Source organism: Neodiprion virginianus, chromosome 3 (assembly GCF_021901495.1).
Source record: "Neodiprion virginianus isolate iyNeoVirg1 chromosome 3, iyNeoVirg1.1, whole genome shotgun sequence".
Classification (NCBI taxonomy): domain Eukaryota; kingdom Metazoa; phylum Arthropoda; class Insecta; order Hymenoptera; family Diprionidae; genus Neodiprion; species Neodiprion virginianus.
Genome location: NC_060879.1, coordinates 4283551 through 4303205, shown reverse-complemented (window position 1 = coordinate 4303205; position 19655 = coordinate 4283551). Strand labels below are relative to the sequence as shown.

General features: G+C 40.2%; 1 protein-coding gene across 2 annotated transcripts; it reads right to left on the bottom strand.

The window, feature by feature from the left end:
• Nucleotides 1-12639: 12639 nt before the first annotated feature.
• Nucleotides 12640-17376, bottom strand: LOC124300574 (lysosomal acid glucosylceramidase-like). 2 transcript variants are annotated; one of them, XM_046754805.1, is made up of 8 exons: nucleotides 17281-17376; nucleotides 15681-15760; nucleotides 15259-15577; nucleotides 14753-15012; nucleotides 14221-14652; nucleotides 14051-14127; nucleotides 13576-13856; nucleotides 12640-13093 (listed from the first exon to the last, which is right to left on the bottom strand). In XM_046754805.1, exons 2-8 carry the CDS (start codon nucleotides 15721-15723, stop codon nucleotides 12994-12996), a joined length of 1512 nt encoding a protein of 503 aa, XP_046610761.1. In that variant the 5' UTR covers nucleotides 15724-15760; nucleotides 17281-17376; the 3' UTR covers nucleotides 12640-12993. The 2 variants fall into 2 exon arrangements, with proteins under 2 accessions (XP_046610761.1, XP_046610762.1); XM_046754806.1 differs by lacking the exon at nucleotides 17281-17376 and adding an exon at nucleotides 16665-16734.
• Between the last annotated feature and the right edge of the window lie 2279 nt (nucleotides 17377-19655).

The following is a 19655-nucleotide window of genomic DNA, read 5'->3' as shown; positions in this document are numbered from 1 at the left end:
GCGATTTCTGAGTTCCTGATGGTCCAATTGGTCGGATAAGGATCGTTTAAATCGAATCTGAGACCAAAAGTTTTTTGCCAAAAAAACAAGTAAGGCTAACCCCTTTCCATTTTTGGCGAAAATTTTCGCGATTTTGAAAAGTGCTGGAATCAGGTAATTGTAGCACTGATCGGACGTAATTTTGCGAGAGAAATCGATTGGGCGCAGTCCCAATACGCTGCGATCAACGCATCAAAAGTTACAGCCAAAAAACCAGAACCTGAATTTTCGACATTTTTCAGCAGGTGCTTTTTCGCTCGCCATTTCTCTCCTGTTGGTCCTACGCTCTTTTCGCTGCGATTTCTGAGTTCCTGAGGGTCCAATTGGTCGGATAAGGATCGTTTAAATCGAATCTGAGACCAAAAGTGTTTTGCCAAAAAAAAAAGTAAGGCTAACCCCTTTCCATTTTTGGCGAAAATTTTCGCGATTTTGAAAAGTGCTAGAATCAATTAATTGTAGCACTGATCGGACGTAATTTTGCGAGAGAAATCGATTGGGCGCAGTCCCAATACGCTGCGATCAACGCATCAAAAGTTACAGCCAAAAAACCAGAACCTGAATTTTCGACATTTCTCAGCAGGTGCTTTGTCGCTCGCCATTTCTCTCCTGTTGGTCCTACGCTCTTTTCGCTGCGATTTCTGAGTTCCTGAGGGTCCAATTGGTCGGATAAGGATCGTTTAGATCGAATCTGAGACCAAAAGTTTTTTGCCAAAAAAAAAAGTAAGGCTAACCCCTTTCCATTTTTGGCGAAAATTTTCGCGATTTTGAAAAGTGCTGAAATCACTTAATTGTAGCACTGATCGGACGTAATTTTGCGAGAGAAAACGATTGGGCGCAGTCCCAATACGCTGCGATCAACGCATCAAAAGTTACAGCCAAAAAACCAGAACCTGAATTTTCGACATTTTTCAGCAGGTGCTTTTTCGCTCGCCATTTCTCTCCTGTTGGTCCTACGCTCTTTTCGCTGCGATTTCTGAGTTCCTGAGGGTCCGATTGGTCGAATAAGGATCGTTTAAATCGAATCTAAGACCAAAAGTTTTTTGCCAAAAAAAAAAGTAAGGCTAACCCCATTCCATTTTTGGCGAAAATTTTCGCGATTTTGAAAAGTGCTGGAATCAATTGATTGTAGCACTGATCGGACGTAATTTTGCGAGAGAAACCGATTGGGCGCAGTCCCAATACGCTGCGACCAACGCATCAAAAGTTACAGCCAAAAAACCAGAACCTGAATTTTCGACATTTTTCAGCAGGTGCTTTTTCGCTCGCCATTCCTCTCCTGTTGGTCCTACGCTCTTCTCGCTGCGATTTCTGAGTTCCTGAGGGTCCAATTGGTCGGAAAAGGATCGTTTGAATCGAATCTGAGACCAAAAGTTTTTTGCCAAAAAAAAAAGTAAGGCTAACCCCTTTCCATTTTTGGCGAAAATTTTCGCGATTTTGGAAAGTGCCGGAATCAATTAATTGTAGCACTGATCTGACGTAATTTTGCGAGAGAAATCGAATGGGCGCAGTCCCAATACCCTGCGATCAACGCATCAAAAGTTACAGCCAAAAAACCAGAACCCGAATTTTCGACATTTTTCAGCAGGTGCTTTTTCGCCCGCCATTTCTCTCCTGTTGGTCCTACGCTCTTTTCGCTGCGATTTCTGAGTTCCTGAGGGTCCAATTGGTCGGCTAAGAATCGTTTAAATCGAATCTGTGACCAAAAGTTTTTTGCCAAAAAAAAAAGTAAGGCTAACCCCTTTCCATTTTTGGCGAAAATTTCCGCGACTTTGAAAAGTGCTGAAATCAATTAATTGTAGCACTGATCGGACGTAATTTTGCGAGAGAAACCGATTGGGCGCAGTCCCAATACGCTGCGATCAACGCATCAAAAGTTACGGCCAAAAAACCAGAACCTGAATTTTCGACATTTTTCAGCAGGTGCTTTTTCGCTCGCCATTTCTCTCCTGTTGGTCCTACGCTCTTTTCGCTGCGATTTCTGAGTTCCTGAGGGTCCAATTGGTCGGATAAGGATCGTTCAAATCGAATCTGAGACCAAAAGTTTTTTGCAAAAAAAAAAGTAAGGCTAACCCCTTTCCATTTTTGGCGAAAATTTTCACGATTTTGGAAAGTGCTGGAATGAATTAATTGTAGCACTGATCGGACGTAATTTTGCGAGAGAAATCGATTGGGCGCAGTCCCAATACGCTGCGATCAACGCATCAAAAGTTACAGCCAAAAAACCAGAACCTGAATTTTCGACATTTTTCAGCAGGTGCTTTTTCGCTCGCCATTCCTCTCCTGTTGGTCCTACGCTCTTTTCGCTGCGATTTCTGAGTTCCTGAGGGTTTAATTGGTCGGATAAGGATCGTTTAAATCGAATCTGAGACCAAAAGTTTTTTGCCAAAAAAAAAAGTAAGGCTAACCCCTTTCCATTTTTGGCGAAAATTTTCGCGATTTTGAAAAGTGCTGGAATCAATTGATTGTAGCACTGATCGGACGTAATTTTGCGAGAGAAATCGATTGAGCGCAGTCCCAATACGCTGCGATCAACGCATCAAAAGTTACAGCCAAAAAACCAGAACCTGAATTTTCGACATTTTTCAGCAGGTGCTTTTTCGCTCGCCATTTCTCTCCTGTTGGTCCTACGCTCTTTTCGCTGCGATTTCTGAGTTCCTGATGGTCCAATTGGTCGGATGAGGATCGTTTAAATTGAATCTGAGACCAAAAGTTTTTCGCCAAAAAAACAAGTAAGGCTAACCCCTTTCCATTTTTGGCGAAAATTTTCGCGATTTTGAAAAGTGCTGGAATCAATTAATTGTAGCACTGATCGGACGTAATTTTGCGAGAGAAATCGATTGGGCGCAGTCCCAATACGCTGCGATCAACGCATCAAAAGTTACAGCCAAAAAACCAGAACCTGAATTTTCGACATTTTTCAGCAGGTGCTTTTTCGCTCGCCATTTCTCTCCTGTTGGTCCTACGCTCTTTTCGCTGCGATTTCTGAGTTCCTGATGGTCCAATTGGTCGGATAAGGATCGTTTAAATGGAATCTGAGACCAAAAGTTTTTCGCCAAAAAAACAAGTAAGGCTAACCCCTTTCCATTTTTGGCGAAAATTTTTGCGATTTTGAAAAGTGCTGGAATCAATTAATTGTAGCACTGATCGGACGTAATTTTGCGAGAGAAATCGATTGGGCGCAGTCCCAATACGCTGCGATCAACGCATCAAAAGTTACAGCCAAAAAAGCAGAACCTGAATTTTCGACATTTTTCAGCAGGTGCTTTTTCGCTCGCCATTTCTCTCCTGTTGGTCCTACGCTCTTTTCGCTGCGATTTCTGAGTTCCTGAGGGTCCAATTGGTCGGATAAGGATCGTTTGAATCGAATCTGAGACCAAAAGTTTTTTGCCAAAAAAACAAGTAAGGCTAACCCCTTTCCATTTTTGGCGAAAATTTTCGCGATTTTGAAAAGTGCTGGAATCAGGTAATTGTAGCACTGATCGGACGTAATTTTGCGAGAGAAATCGATTGGGCGCAGTCCCAATACGCTGCGATCAACGCATCAAAAGTTACAGCCAAAAAACCAGAACCTGAATTTTCGACATTTTTCAGCAGGTGCTTTTTCGCTCGCCATTTCTCTCCTGTTGGTCCTACGCTCTTTTCGCTGCGATTTCTGAGTTCCTGAGGGTCCAATTGGTCGGATAAGGATCGTTTAAATCGAATCTGAGACCAAAAGTGTTTTGCCAAAAAAAAAAGTAAGGCTAACCCCTTTCCATTTTTGGCGAAAATTTTCGCGATTTTGAAAAGTGCTAGAATCAATTAATTGTAGCACTGATCGGACGTAATTTTGCGAGAGAAATCGATTGGGCGCAGTCCCAATACGCTGCGATCAACGCATCAAAAGTTACAGCCAAAAAACCAGAACCTGAATTTTCGACATTTCTCAGCAGGTGCTTTGTCGCTCGCCATTTCTCTCCTGTTGGTCCTACGCTCTTTTCGCTGCGATTTCTGAGTTCCTGAGGGTCCAATTGGTCGGATAAGGATCGTTTAGATCGAATCTGAGACCAAAAGTTTTTTGCCAAAAAAAAAAGTAAGGCTAACCCCTTTCCATTTTTGGCGAAAATTTTCGCGATTTTGAAAAGTGCTGAAATCACTTAATTGTAGCACTGATCGGACGTAATTTTGCGAGAGAAAACGATTGGGCGCAGTCCCAATACGCTGCGATCAACGCATCAAAAGTTACAGCCAAAAAACCAGAACCTGAATTTTCGACATTTTTCAGCAGGTGCTTTTTCGCTCGCCATTTCTCTCCTGTTGGTCCTACGCTCTTTTCGCTGCGATTTCTGAGTTCCTGAGGGTCCGATTGGTCGAATAAGGATCGTTTAAATCGAATCTGTGACCAAAAGTTTTTTGCCAAAAAAAAAAGTAAGGCTAACCCCTTTCCATTTTTGGCGAAAATTTCCGCGACTTTAAAAAGTGCTGAAATCAATTAATTGTAGCACTGATCGGACGTAATTTTGCGAGAGAAACCGATTGGGCGCAGTCCCAATACGCTGCGATCAACGCATCAAAAGTTACAGCCAAAAAACCAGAACCTGAATTTTCGACATTTTTCAGCAGGTGCTTTTTCGCTCGCCATTTCTCTCCGGTTGGTCCTACGCTCTTTTCGCTGCGATTTCTGAGTTCCTGAGGGTCCGATTGGTCGGATAAGGATCGTTTAAATCGAATCTGAGACCAAAACCGTTTTGCCAAAAAAAAAAGTAAGGCTAACCCCTTTCCATTTTTGGCGAAAATTTTCGCGATTTTGAAAAGTGCTAGAATCAATTAATTGTAGCACTGATCGGACGTAATTTTGCGAGAGAAATCGATTGGGCGCAGTCCCAATACGCTGCGATCAACGCATCAAAAGTTACAGCCAAAAAACCAGAACCTGAATTTTCGACATTTCTCAGCAGGTGCTTTGTCGCTCGCCATTTCTCTCCTGTTGGTCCTACGCTCTTTTCGCTGCGATTTCTGAGTTCCTGAGGGTCCAATTGGTCGGATAAGGATCGTTTAGATCGAATCTGAGACCAAAAGTTTTTTGCCAAAAAAAAAAGTAAGGCTAACCCCTTTCCATTCTTGGCGAAAATTTTCGCGATTTTGAAAAGTGCTGGAATCACTTAATTGTAGCACTGATCGGACGTAATTTTGCGAGAGAAAACGATTGGGCGCAGTCCCAATACGCTGCGATCAACGCATCAAAAGTTACAGCCAAAAAACCAGAACCTGAATTTTCGACATTTCTCAGCAGGTGCTTTTTCGCTCGCCATTTCTCTCCTGTTGGTCCTACGCTCTTTTCGCTGCGATTTCTGAGTTCCTGAGGGTCCGATTGGTCGAATAAGGATCGTTTAAATCGAATCTAAGACCAAAAGTTTTTTGCCAAAAAAAAAAGTAAGGCTAACCCCTTTCCATTTTTGGCGAAAATTTTCGCGATTTTGAAAAGTGCTGGAATCGATTAATTGTAGCACTGATCGGACGTAATTTTGCGAGAGAAACCGATTGGGCGCAGTCCCAATACGCTGCGATCAACGCATCAAAAGTTACAGCCAAAAAACCAGAACCTGAATTTTCGACATTTTTCAGCAGGTGCTTTTTCGCTCGCCATTTCTCTCCTGTTGGTCCTACGCTCTTTTCGCTGCGATTTCTGAGTTCCTGAGGGTCCAATTGGTCGGATAAGGATCGTTTAAATCGAATCTGAGACCAAAAGTTTTTTGCCAAAAAAAAAAGTAAGGCTAACCCCTTTCCATTTTTGGCGAAAATTTTCGCGATTTCGAAAAGTGCTGAAATCAATTAATTGTAGCACTGATCGGACGTAATTTTGCGAGAGAAATCGATTGGGCGCAGTCCCAATACGCTGCGATCAACGCATCAAAAGTTACAGCCAAAAAACCAGAACCTGAATTTTCGACATTTTTCAGCAGGTGCTTTTTCGCTCGCCATTTCTCTCCTGTTGGTCCTACGCTATTTTCGCTGCGATTTCTGAGTTCCTGAGGGTCCAATTGGTCGGATAAGGATCGTTTAAATCGAATCTGAGACCAAAAGTTTTTTGCCAAAAAAAAAAGTAAGGCTAACCCCTTTCCATTTTTGGCGAAAATTTTCGCGATTTTGAAAAGTGCTGGAATGAATTAATTGTAGCACTGATCGGACGTAATTTTGCGAGAGAAATCGATTGGGCGCAGTCCCAATACGCTGCGATCAACGCATCAAAAGTTACAGCCAAAAAACCAGAACCTGAATTTTCGACATTTTTCAGCAGGTGCTTTTTCGCTCGCCATTTCTCTCCTGTTGGTCCTACGCTCTTTTCGCTGCGATTTCTGAGTTCCTGATGATCCAATTGGTCGGATGAGGATCGTTTAAATTGAATCTGAGACCAAAAGTTTTTCGCCAAAAAAACAAGTAAGGCTAACCCCTTTCCATTTTTGGCGAAAATTTTCGCGATTTTGAAAAGTGCCGGAATCAATTAATTGAAGCACTGATCTGACGTAATTTTGCGAGAGAAATCGAATGGGCGCAGTCCCAATACCCTGCGATCAACGCATCAAAAGTTACAGCCAAAAAACCAGAACCTGAATTTTCGACATTTTTCAGCAGGTGCTTTTTCGCCCGCCATTTCTCTCCTGTTGGTCCCACGCTCTTTTCGCTGCGATTTCTGAGTTCCTGAGGGTCCAATTGGTCGGCTAAGAATCGTTTAAATCGAATCTGTGACCAAAAGTTTTTTGCCAAAAAAAAAAGTAAGGCTAACCCCTTTCCATTTTTGGCGAAAATTTCCGCGACTTTAAAAAGTGCTGAAATCAATTAATTGTAGCACTGATCGGACGTAATTTTGCGAGAGAAACCGATTGGGCGCAGTCCCAATACGCTGCGATCAACGCATCAAAAGTTACAGCCAAAAAACCAGAACCTGAATTTTCGACATTTTTCAGCAGGTGCTTTTTCGCTCGCCATTCCTCTCCTGTTGGTCCTACGCTCTTTTCGCTGCGATTTCTGAGTTCCTGAGGGTCCGATTGGTCGGATAAGGATCGTTTAAATCGAATCTGAGACCAAAACCGTTTTGCCAAAAAAAAAAGTAAGGCTAACCCCTTTCCATTTTTGGCGAAAATTTTCGCGATTTTGAAAAGTGCTGAAATCACTTAATTGTAGCACTGATCGGACGTAATTTTGCGAGAGAAAACGATTGGGCGCAGTCCCAATACGCTGCGATCAACGCATCAAAAGTTACAGCCAAAAAACCAGAACCTGAATTTTCGACATTTTTCAGCAGGTGCTTTTTCGCTCGCCATTTCTCTCCTGTTGGTCCTACGCTCTTTTCGCTGCGATTTCTGAGTTCCTGAGGGTCCGATTGGTCGAATAAGGATCGTTTAGATCGAATCTGAGACCAAAAGTTTTTTGCCAAAAAAAAAAGTAAGGCTCACCCCTTTCCATTTTTGGCGAAAATTTTCGCGATTTTGAAAAGTGCTGGAATCACTTAATTGTAGCACTGATCGGACGTAATTTTGCGAGAGAAAACGATTGGGCGTAGTCCCAATACGCTGCGATCAACGCATCAAAAGTTACAGCCAAAAAACCAGAACCTGAATTTTCGACATTTTTCAGCAGGTGCTTTTTCGCTCGCCATTTCTCTCCTGTTGGTCCTACGCTCTTTTCGCTGCGATTTCTGAGTTCCTGAGGGTCCGATTGGTCGAATAAGGATCGTTTAAATCGAATCTAAGACCAAAAGTTTTTTGCCAAAAAAAAAAGTAAGGCTAACCCCTTTCCATTTTTGGCGAAAATTTTCGCGATTTTGAAAAGTGCTGGAATCAATTAGTTGTAGCACTGATCGGACGTAATTTTGCGAGAGAAACCGATTGGGCGCAGTCCCAATACGCTGCGATCAACGCATCAAAAGTTACAGCCAAAAAACCAGAACCTGAATTTTCGACATTTTTCAGCAGGTGCTTTTTCGCTCGCCATTTCTCTCCTGTTGGTCCTACGCTCTTTTCGCTGCGATTTCTGAGTTCCTGATGGTCCAATTGGTCGGATGAGGATCGTTTAAATTGAATCTGAGACCAAAAGTTTTTTGCCAAAAAAAAAAGTAAGGCTAACCCCTCTCCATTTTTGGCGAAAATTTTCGCGATTTTGAAAAGTGCTGGAATCAATTGATTGTAGCACTCATCGGACGTAATTTTGCGAGAGAAACCGATTGGGCGCAGTCCCAATACGCCGCGATCAACGCATCAAAAGTTACAGCCAAAAAACCAGAACCTGAGTTTTCGACATTTTTCAGCAGGTGCTTTTTCGCTCGCCATTCCTCTCCTGTTGGTCCTACGCTCTTTTCGCTGCGATTTCTGAGTTCCTGGGGGTCCAATTGGTCGGATAAGGATCGTTCAAATCGAATCTGAGACCAATAGTTTTTTGCCAAAAAAAAAAGTAAGGCTAACCCCTTTCCATTTTTCGCGAAAATTTTCGCGATTTTGAAAAGAGCTGGAATCAATTAATTGTAGCACTGATCGGACGTAATTTTGCGAGAGAAATCGATTGGGCGCAGTCCCAATACGCTGCGATCAACGCATCAAAAGTTACAGCCAAAAAACCAGAACCTGAATTTTCGACATTTTTCAGCAGGTGCTCTTTCGCTCGCCATTTCTCTCCTGTTGGTCCTACGCTCTTTTCGCTGCGATTTCTGAGTTCCTGAGGGTCCAATTGGTCGGATAAGGATCGTTTAAATCGAATCTGAGACCAAAAGTTTTTTGCCAAAAAAAAAAGTAAGGCTAACCCCTCTCCATTTTTGGCGAAAATTTTCGCGATTTTGAAAAGTGCTGGAATCAATTGATTGTAGCACTCATCGGACGTAATTTTGCGAGAGAAACCGATTGGGCGCAGTCCCAATACGCTGCGATCAACGCATCAAAAGTTACAGCCAAAAAACCAGAACCTGAATTTTCGACATTTTTCAGCAGGTGCTTTTTCGCTCGCCATTTCTCTCCTGTTGGTCCTTCGCTCTTTTCGCTGCGATTTCTGAGTTCCTGAGGGTCCAATTGGTCGAATAAGGATCGTTTAAATCGAATCTGAGACCAAAAGTTTTTTGCCAAAAAAAAAAGTAAGGCTAACCCCTTTCCATTTTTGGCGAAAATTTTCGCGATTGTGAAAAGTGCTGGAATCAATTAATTGTAGCACTGATCGGACGTAATTTTGCGAGAGAAATCGATTGGGCGCAGTCCCAATACGCTGCGATCAACGCATCAAAAGTTACAGCCAAAAAACCACAACCTGAATTTTCTACATTTTTCAGCAGGTGCTTCTTCGCTCGCCATTTCTCTCCTGTTGGTCCTACGCTCTTTTCGCTGCGATTTCCGAGTTCCTGAGGGTCCAATTGGTCGGATAAGGATCGTTTAAATCGAATCTGAGACCAAAAGTTTTTTGCCAAAAAAAAAAGTAAGGCTAACCCCTTTCCATTTTTGGCGAAAATTTTCGCGATTTTGAAAAGTGCTGGAATCAATTAATTGTAGCACTGTTCGGACGTAATTTTGCGAGAGAAACCGATTGGGCGCAGTCCCAATACGCTGCGATCAACGCATCAAAAGTTACAGCCAAAAATCCAGAACCTGAATTTTCGACATTTTTCAGCAGGTGCTTTTTCGCTCGTCATTTCTCTCCTGTTGGTCCTACGCTCTTTTCGCTGCGATTTCTGAGTTCCTGAGGGTCCAATTGGATGGATAAGGATCGTTTAAATCGAATCTGAGACCAAAAGTTTTTTGCCAAAAAAAAAAGTAAGGCTAACCCCTCTCCATTTTTGGCGAAAATTTTCGCGATTTTGAAAAGTGCTGGAATCAATTGATTGTAGCACTCATCGGACGTAATTTTGCGAGAGAAACCGATTGGGCGCAGTCCCAATACGCCGCGATCAACGCATCAAAAGTTACAGCCAAAAAACCAGAACCTGAGTTTTCGACATTTTTCAGCAGGTGCTTTTTCGCTCGCCATTCCTCTCCTGTTGGTCCTACGCTCTTTTCGCTGCGATTTCTGAGTTCCTGGGGGTCCAATTGGTCGGATAAGGATCGTTCAAATCGAATCTGAGACCAAAAGTTTTTTGCCAAAAAAAAAAGTAAGGCTAACCCCTTTCCATTTTTCGCGAAAATTTTCGCGATTTTGAAAAGAGCTGGAATCAATTAATTGTAGCACTGATCGGACGTAATTTTGCGAGAGAAATCGATTGGGCGCAGTCCCAATACGCTGCGATCAACGCATCAAAAGTTACAGCCAAAAAACCAGAACCTGAATTTTCGACATTTTTCAGCAGGTGCTCTTTCGCTCGCCATTTCTCTCCTGTTGGTCCTACGCTCTTTTCGCTGCGATTTCTGAGTTCCTGAGGGTCCAATTGGTCGGATAAGGATCGTTTAAATCGAATCTGAGACCAAAAGTTTTTTGCCAAAAAAAAAAGTAAGGCTAACCCCTTTTCATTTTTGGCGAAAATTTTCGCGATTTTGAAAAGTGCTGGAATCAATTAATTGTAGCGCTGATCGGACGTAATTTTGCGAGAGAAATCGATTGGGCGCAGTCACAATACGCTGCGATCAACGCATCAAAAGTTACAGCCAAAAAACCAGAACCTGAATTTTCGACATCTTTCAGCAGGTGCTTTTTCGCTCGCCATTTCTCTCCTGTTGGACCTACGCTCTTTTTGCTGCGATTTCTGAATTCCTGAGGGTCCAATTAGTCAGGTAAGGGTCGTTTGAATCGAATCCGAGACCGAAATATCTCTGCTCGAAAAATGACGAAAAAGTAAGGCTAACCCCATTGCATTATTGGCGAAAATTTTCACGATTCTGTAAAGTGCTGGGATAAATTCTCTGGTGCACTATTCCGACGTCCGAATATAATGTGAATGATAATATTGGACAGCTACGAATCATTCGTCTTTAAGAAGTTTAGCAAATATGAAAACAAAACAAGTTAATCAGGAGAAAGCCAATAATACTGCTTCAGAAATTAAAAAACACTCGAGCACTCGTAAATTAACCAAAACACATCCACAGTATCCATAACACGAGGTACCGAGAAACAATATACACCACTGCTGTGATCAAAATAAAAATACAGAACTCTGAAGGCGAGCAAAGCATGGTCAGAGTATAGAGATGTAGGTCAGGTTACATCGAAAAATAGCAGATATAAATAGACCTAACAATAAAATAAAATCTGAACCAATCAAATCAAAACATATCAAAATAAATAAATACAACCACACAACCAGAAATTCAAATCAAAGTTACAAATAACTAGAAAGTACATTGGATGACAAGGAAGAGCAAGGTCTAACCACACCTTATCGCGCATTCTCAGCGGCTGATTAAGAAATATGCAAATATTTTATTTGTAATTCATTAACATAATAAAAGAAAATTATTTAAACTGCTGAAAGTCATAAACGTGCTCATTTATTTCTGAATTGTACATCATTTTCTCTCCTGGAATACAGACATTATTTCTGAACTTAACTCATTGTTTGTAGCATTTGAAAATACACAGCAACATTATGACAAGTGCAGTCTGACTAACACTGCTCGCAAGCAAATGAGATTATGTTAAATATGTAGTTGAAAATGTGACGGTCCATTTGTAAGCATGATATGTAACACTGTTAGATTGTACAATACATTTTATACTATTTACTATCATTAATCATACGATTAGGGATAAGGGATTATACATATAACATCAACTATTTATTCTCATAATGTTACATCCATTACGTAAAGTACATATTAGCGGGCCCAAAGGGTCTGTTTGAGACATCAATCCTCGGACACTTTTCAGTTAGTTCAGATCGAGACACTCCGGCTAGTCTCTGTTTTCCCGTTACGGTTGGGCGCCAGTTCCAGAAAGCAATAGATATTTCAAAAGGAGAGTAGACAGGAATCTCAGGGGGTTTGGAATTACTTCTCGGGCCTAATTCAGATTTCATTATTCATCAACATGGAATGCAAGATACACTCTCAGTGATACAACTGGGTTAGAGATATCAACTTTGAAGTCTCTGTATTATATTTATTCACACAATCAAAGTCTCACAGGTATAATTATAGAATCGCGGAATATTTTTTCATTACAGAATTCAAAGCTCTTATAGATTAATAGATTATACAATTAAATTTTCGATTTCATTTTCTAATAAAACTGATTTCTTATTTGTTATTTATCTGCCTGCGCTTCTCTAAATCTAAATCCTTTTTATTTTGGGTCCAATAATTCTCCATCAATCTGTGAATCTAATCTATTCTGTAAATATGGCTACACATACACGTGATTTAAAAAGTACACTCGAAGGAGACAGATAGGAAGACCCTAAACAGCTCGGAAATATGTACAATACTCTTATAATACTTGTACCAGGACAATCTCTTGAAACTTGAAAATCAACCGCGCATGCGCCAAATAATTCAATCTCATTGGGCGGCAAAATCTTCCCGCAGCGATATTTTTGTCTGCGATGCAGGCCGGCCAACCTACACAAAATGTCTACGTTTGAATTTTCAAAAAGCACAAGCGTTAAATTCTGTCCGTTTTTTGAAGAATCAACTTTCCGGGCCAATAACAAATGATTCCCAAACCCTTCCGAGTCACTGCCTCGATTATTTGAGATTCTAACCTCGAAAATTCGTATCAACCACATCGTCGGCAGAAACAGTTTGACAGCTGAAAACTCGGGATGGCCAGCCTGCAAGAACAGCCGATAAAACTCGCGCATGCGCTGTTGATTTTCAAGGTTCAAGATATTGTCCAGGTGTGATACTATACTATCAGAAACCTTTTTGAATTGTAATCTTTTATCACCTCATAAGTATCCCATCAACCCTCGCATTTATTGTAATGCCTCATTTTGTCAGGGTATGTTTTGATACGCTTCAAGGTAAGGTAAGATTACCAAGTAAAGTAAGGTTACTTATCAATACTATCCCGCTATTTGTAGAGGATCGTGTGAATGGAACCACCTATTAACTCCACCTCGATGTCTCCTTTTTCTGTGTCACGAATAATCACCCGCTGATCCAGGGTTTGACTGAAACAATAATACTTATATACTTTACAGGACATGGTCGTTGACGATAGGAAATCAGAATATCATATTTCTTCCAGACTATTTGGCATAAGACTGACATTAAATTCGTATAAGGTTGTTTCTTCTCAATATTTTTCAGACTTTCATTTCAACCTGTGCGGGGTCGAGAAATCCCCTGAAACCGTATCACCAAACTTACTTTATCACGCGCACAAATGAAACTGACATCGTTTGGGCACTTTGTTGAAAAAACTTATTTAAAAAGGTGTCAGACAGTATTCCGATTTTCGCTACAGTTTCCTGCCATATTCATGATCAAGCAGATTAATTTCTATCGCAATATTTGCTGTTTGTCGTACTGATTTTCTCACCTCTCTTCAAGTGGCTCAAAGAAATATACGTTTTTCTCACGTGGTTTTATGTAGCACTGACTCATTTCACTAATACTCTTGATAAGTTTCTATTTGTGATTGACTACTAACTTGTTGTAAACTACGATGACCGTCTCATTCTCCGGAGTCTCAAAAGCCAACGATCTCAATGAACTATTGGTTTGAGTGAGTTCTAGTCTCACAGAATTCCGGGGGATGAATCTGCTGAAGTGGGCTATGGCGTAGAACAATGGCTGTTTGTAAAATTCGTCGTCGTCAGGATTCACGATAATGGGAGATTGTGCCCTGAAACCCGATGTCCAATTCGGTTCAGAGTCTTTGTTCAATGCAATATTCCAGTCCATCCAACCAGTCACCCAGTTTTCCAGGTTCTTCAAGCCAAAGAACAAGCAAATTAGGAAAAATAGTTTGTTATTGATGGTATTGGCTTCTAGACATCTCACGCAATGCAACTCCATAGTAAAATATACTACAGACTATGTTGACAGGAGATGACAATGATTTGGTCATTACTATGTGACATAAGATTTCCGTAATGATTGAAATGACTTTGTGATATACGTACCTCGAATATATCGTTTATGTACTTTTCTCCCGTACTCCAGGATCCCAAGGAAAGTTCGCCCACCGCTGCCCAAATTACTGTAGAAAAAAAAAAAAAACAAACCACCATGATATAAAATGGAAAACCATTGGAGATTCTTATTCGCTAATGTAATGTGGCTATTAACTTACGGACTGAAGCCTCATCCATGAGAAGAAATGGTTCAGGATAGGAATCGTGAAATTCCGTAAGCACACTTGCGTTAGTCGTTTTGTCGTCATACCAATGAATGGCGACACCATCTGTATAGTTCTTGGCCAATTCATTTTCAAACATATCTTTCAGGTATGTCATTAAAAAACTTCTCTGATCATCGAGAGAAAGAATTAGCGTTTTGTTGTGCTTTGATTTAGTCAGTGCGGGACCGAAATTCGACGCAAGCCAAGTGGCTGTTTCGTTCATTGTCATTGACATGGAGGTGATAGTACAGTTTGAAGTGATTCCATTGTTGGGCTCATTGCCAGTCGTGATCGCCCACATCTCTAATCCTTGGTCGTAGTACGCGTCCAAGAATTTGATGAGATAGTCAGCGTACACTTGGTAGTACTCTTCCTTCAAATATCCTGAAAAGTTTTACCCTCTACAATTCGGAGTTAACACTATCGAAAGTATCCATTAATTCTAACGACGTTGACTGGTCTGATGGTTGACGATAAAGTTTACCATTGACGTAATCAGCATTTGTCTTCATCCAAGGTGGAGCAGTCCACGATGAAGCCAAAAACCTGAGTTCCTCATTGATTTCAAGTGCTTCGAGCATCAGAGGAATTTTGTAATCAAAGTCCTCGTCCGCGAGACTAAAGTTTCCGAGTGACACGTCGCCATCGTTGTCATCGTAGGTGTAATTCCTTGTGGAAAAGTCAGTACCGGCAACGGGTACACGGCCAATATTATACCTGATACCTTCCTTGGCGAAATAAGATCTGTAAATACAGTCAAGCCTATCAGTCAAGATTATACTGGACATGTCCTAAAACCATTGGATTATTTTCGACAGTTTTTTACGGCTGTTCCGTAGACAGTGACGAAGAGTAAGTAAAGAATGAATCAACGACGGTGAGTACATTGATCACCGGCAGAACCTTATCGGTAAAACTGACAATGGATTGGGGAATGTCGAGATATTTCTGAGAATGAAAGTGGTTTCTTATGGGATCCAAGAAAATTACGTTAGCAAGTTTGTCTGTGCAGCTTTGCTCAGCGATTTTATGTTTATAGTCGCGGCATCAGTGAAGGCACCTCCAAAGCCCTGAATACTTTGATAGGTTACGTTTCGTTGGAGCAGAATCACGGCCCCGTCGGATGTTGTTTCATTTGTAAAATCACCCAGTGTTCTGCTGAGTCTCACATCATCTCCACTCGACGTATACCGTAGGTACGAACCGTTGCTAGGCGTTTCGTAAACTGGAATGGTGTCGCAGTAGGTAGCATTGCAAACACACACGGTACCGTTTTCGAACTCGCGAAATATACAGGAGCTAGCCTCAGCTGAAAGCACAAAAATTTTTTGTGACGTGACGGAAGAATCGATGAATTATTCATTCGGTCGAATCACGATTTTTCTAATACTTCAAATATGCTGTATATTCACCTGCATATATACAGGAGATTAGCACAAGGGTGTATTGTAGCATGGCTTTAAGCTCTTCGTTTTGCTATCCAGTGGAAAATCTGAAACAAAACGTATGAATATTTTTATGGCTGGTTGGAACAAAAACTAGTTATTCAAACTCATGGTCATCCTGAAAATGATCACTATCGAATTTGTTTGATCCCGCGCTCGGAAATATCTTGAAATACAGTTAAAAGGAGTTTAGACGAATTCATTCGAGACTCTTATTTCAATTCTAAGTTCCGTCTCGGAGCATTCGAATTTTCGTGTTTTAATAGCATCAATATACAATCGTAATTACCAGATGAAAATTTCAGACGTTTGTAGAAAAAAAAAATTCACATGATTTGCATAATCTACAATGTCGTGGACATATATACTAATCATACGGTTAATCATTGGTATCTTATAAGTTGCATTCGTCATCACCGCCATCTTGAATACAAATCGCACGAGTCATCTCTGTTGACTTGAATCTTACGATTTGTACCCGATCGATTTACCATAATTTTCCGTGACCGATGACGTCACCAATTTTGCGTAGTACCTTCGCCTAAACATTTACAATGTTATAAAAATTTTACCACGAAATGCTAAAAACCCTACAGTGGGAAAATTCGAAGGATTCGTAGCAGATTTCCGAATTAACATGAAATAATTATGTACTTTTATTATTTCATTTACTGTGTAAATCTGTTTGTAAAAACAATGCCCATCGAGTAGTAATATTACGAAGTGCACAGTATGGTGTATGAAAATATTTTATAAAAGATTGTGTAAAAATTTCTTGGACATTGAGTTCCAAAGTGGCCTGCCGACATGAACGCCATGCTAATGCCACATGGCATGTGAAATGGCCGTATTGAATGTTACCTGGGATCAGAGATCCAAGGACAACCAGAGGACACAGAGAGGAAAGAAACGTAGCAAGAAGAATGTATAATAAAATACCGGAAGGCTTACCTGACAAATCGGTAGATTAAAAAGAAAAAAGAAAAAAAAACGTTTAAGAGATCGATAATTCAGCAAGGAAGAAACTATCACAGAAAAACCACGAATAATCAGAGGCGACGAAGAAAAACGGATGGGCATGTAAGTGCTTGTGTGGAGAGAATTAGCCACATCGGTAGGAGAATATATTATAACAAAAGGGAAGACAATAATAGTAATATATTGGAGCAAAACCGCGTTGCAGCGCAAAGAACATAAATTTTGCTAGCGAAAATAATTGACCAAACAGGCGAAAATTAAAGGGAGAGAAGAATGCTTTTGTTCGCAACGCGTCTTTCCAGTTGGGAGCCAGAAACAAGATGGTTTTACAATAGTTTGGGTTGGCGCAGTAACCTTGCTCTTTTTTTTTTTTACAAACATTTGATGGCTTTTCTGTGTCTTTTACAGAGACTACTACATCAGACAGGGGAGCATAAAAGGTGATTTCAATCTTTGTAATAGTATATATAAAAAAAGAAAAGTAACAGAACACACACGACAGTTGAAACACGACACAATTGTATACAAGAAATATGTTAATATAAATGAAACAAAACAAAGTATAAATTTAAATTAGAGATAAAGTCACCTTAGATTTTCAACCAACCTTGATGCCTTGGGTCGTTGATACACCAGTTCAAATTAGGTGTTGGTCAACTGGCAGTTGGATAAATTCTTCAAGTTGACTACTTTGTATTCCATTTTTATAGCAAATTATTTCACGCATCAATAACTTTAGAACCGGGACCCGTCTGCTATTTAAACGTACACGACACGTGCCTTCAAATATATACTGTGTATCGGAAAGAATTGGACGCGTGAAAATCGTGACTGGGAAACCTTACGCGAAAAATCACTGGGAACAGAAGGTTTGATGTGATTTTCTAACACGAATCAAATGAAAGAATTAGATATCGGGTGTAGGCCCATTGCTATCCCAATGAAGCCTGAATTTGACGACGATCAGATGGAAATCCGCTCCTGCGTAACTGATTCGATTTTAAAATAATTTTTTGTTCTGTTATTAATGACTTCCATTTTGAGATGGAGCCTAATTAGACCTGATTAGGCCAAAAATGAGCTCAGTAGGATAAAATCAGTCGATTCTTTCATTTATTTAAGGACAGTTTTCTGCTTTGATATATACATGTAACACCGAAAGAAAAGTTATTCCTAATACAATTCTGACGTAAAAATAAAGAGTTTACAATTCTATTTTAAATCAAGTTGGGCCTTGTCAGACCGGCGAATGAGTTACATCTAATATCAAATCCTTCCAACTGATCCGAAAAAATCCTAAGCATTTTTTCCAAGCAACTCTAAACCGCTTTCCACCTCAAGATATTTGGGCGGTAAATTTTTTTTTTCTACACCCAATGTATCTTGGATGTTCAACTGTGAATCAGGTAATTTCGGCAATTAAGTTCTAGTCGACATTACAAGAAAGTAAAAGCACACCTCAGTTATTTACACAGATTGTCTCTAATCCCAAGGTACAAATTTGTCAGCCACGTTTATACACAGCGTTACACGTGCTTCTCCATGACCCGGAAAAAAACTCCCAAGACGGCAGTCTGTTCGGGAAAATAACTGTGAATAAATAGAATGATTTGGCACAGGTAAAATACGAGATAACCGGGCATCGGGGACTCAGGGTTTTTTATATTTCGGAGTCCTTCGGTAGCCCAATCAAAACCCCATCTTTCCTTCTTTGTTGTCAGTCCTTAGAGAAATTCATCGGATAATAGTTTATTTTATTTTATGACCTGTTATAATACATTCCTTAAAACCTATTCCACCAATCCCAATTCTGTATCAAGCCACGGTTCTTTACATTTTAACTCGATGTTTGGTTCTCATGTGACTAATTGTGCTCTTCTAGCATGGTATTAACCATAAGCTATTTCTGAGATTATACGAATCTGGGCTAAGTTATCGGCAAACTTGGGCGTTCTACGCTACGGTCGGCTTCTTGGGTTTGACAATTGCCATTCTAAACTTTAGCCAGATCGATTCTTGAGGTCCTTTGAGAGTTGGTCATGAGAAAATAATTCTTAGTCACCGCCGACATGGAGGGGTTGACCACTTTCCACCAATCGCAAGCCTGCGATACAATAAAATGCAATAGTTTTCAACGAACAACTGTATCGAAAAGGTCGCCAAGGTGACATCATCAACTCATTTTATATGAAAATACAAGCCCGTCATGACGGTAATACAAAACAATATAAAACAGCTTCACATTCACAAAGCCATAAAAATATATTTAAATTTCCATACAGACATTATCTTTTTTTACATTCGTTGAACTATATGTCTGAAAATCATGTTGGCTGGCAGGAGAGCAGAATTTCTTATCCAGAAACTAGACTTTGATTCATAGTTTTTCAGTATTTCAAAGCGACGAATGAAGATTCACCGATCTAATAGATTCATAAAATATTCTGCGAGATGTATTGCTACATTACACTACGTGACAGATAAAGAAAAAGTTAAGTATTGTCTTGAAAATGTTCTGTTTATTCATTTATACTTATCACTTTGTTTTTTACGTTCGGTTAGTGATAATTATAATTATCATTTAAAAAAACCAAAAATTATACACCGGTATAATTGTATTTTTAGTAAAAGTTATTCACGAAGAACCAACGAAAAAAATTATTATTAATATATTTGCATTCGCAAAAATAAAAATATAAGGATGTCGGTTGTCTTGAAGCGGGCTTACAATTAGACTCATTAAAATACTCGTACTTTGTATATTGCATCTCATGCTCGACAATATTATAGCCATCCATTCTACAGGTACCGATATTGTGTCGCATAGTGAATGATCTATGTAAATAATTAGATAGGTGACATTTTTTCTATCACCTGTTCCAATAAGCACAGCTTCCAAGTATCGTGGTTCTCAACCTTTTGGAGTATCACGAAACAATAGACGAAGAATCTCGATAATTTATC

Excerpts from the sequence above, each read along its gene's own strand:
- LOC124300574 (XM_046754805.1), bottom strand. The coding sequence starts at position 15,723 with ATGCTACAATACACCCTTGTGCTAATCTCCTGTATATATGCAG. Across the intron at positions 14,653-14,752 it reads AAATGCTGATTACGTCAATG|GATATTTGAAGGAAGAGTAC; the intron begins GTAAACTTTATC and ends AAAACTTTTCAG. Across the intron at positions 13,094-13,575 it reads GTCATCGTAGTTTACAACAA|TCAAACCCTGGATCAGCGGG; the intron begins GTTAGTAGTCAA and ends TTATTGTTTCAG.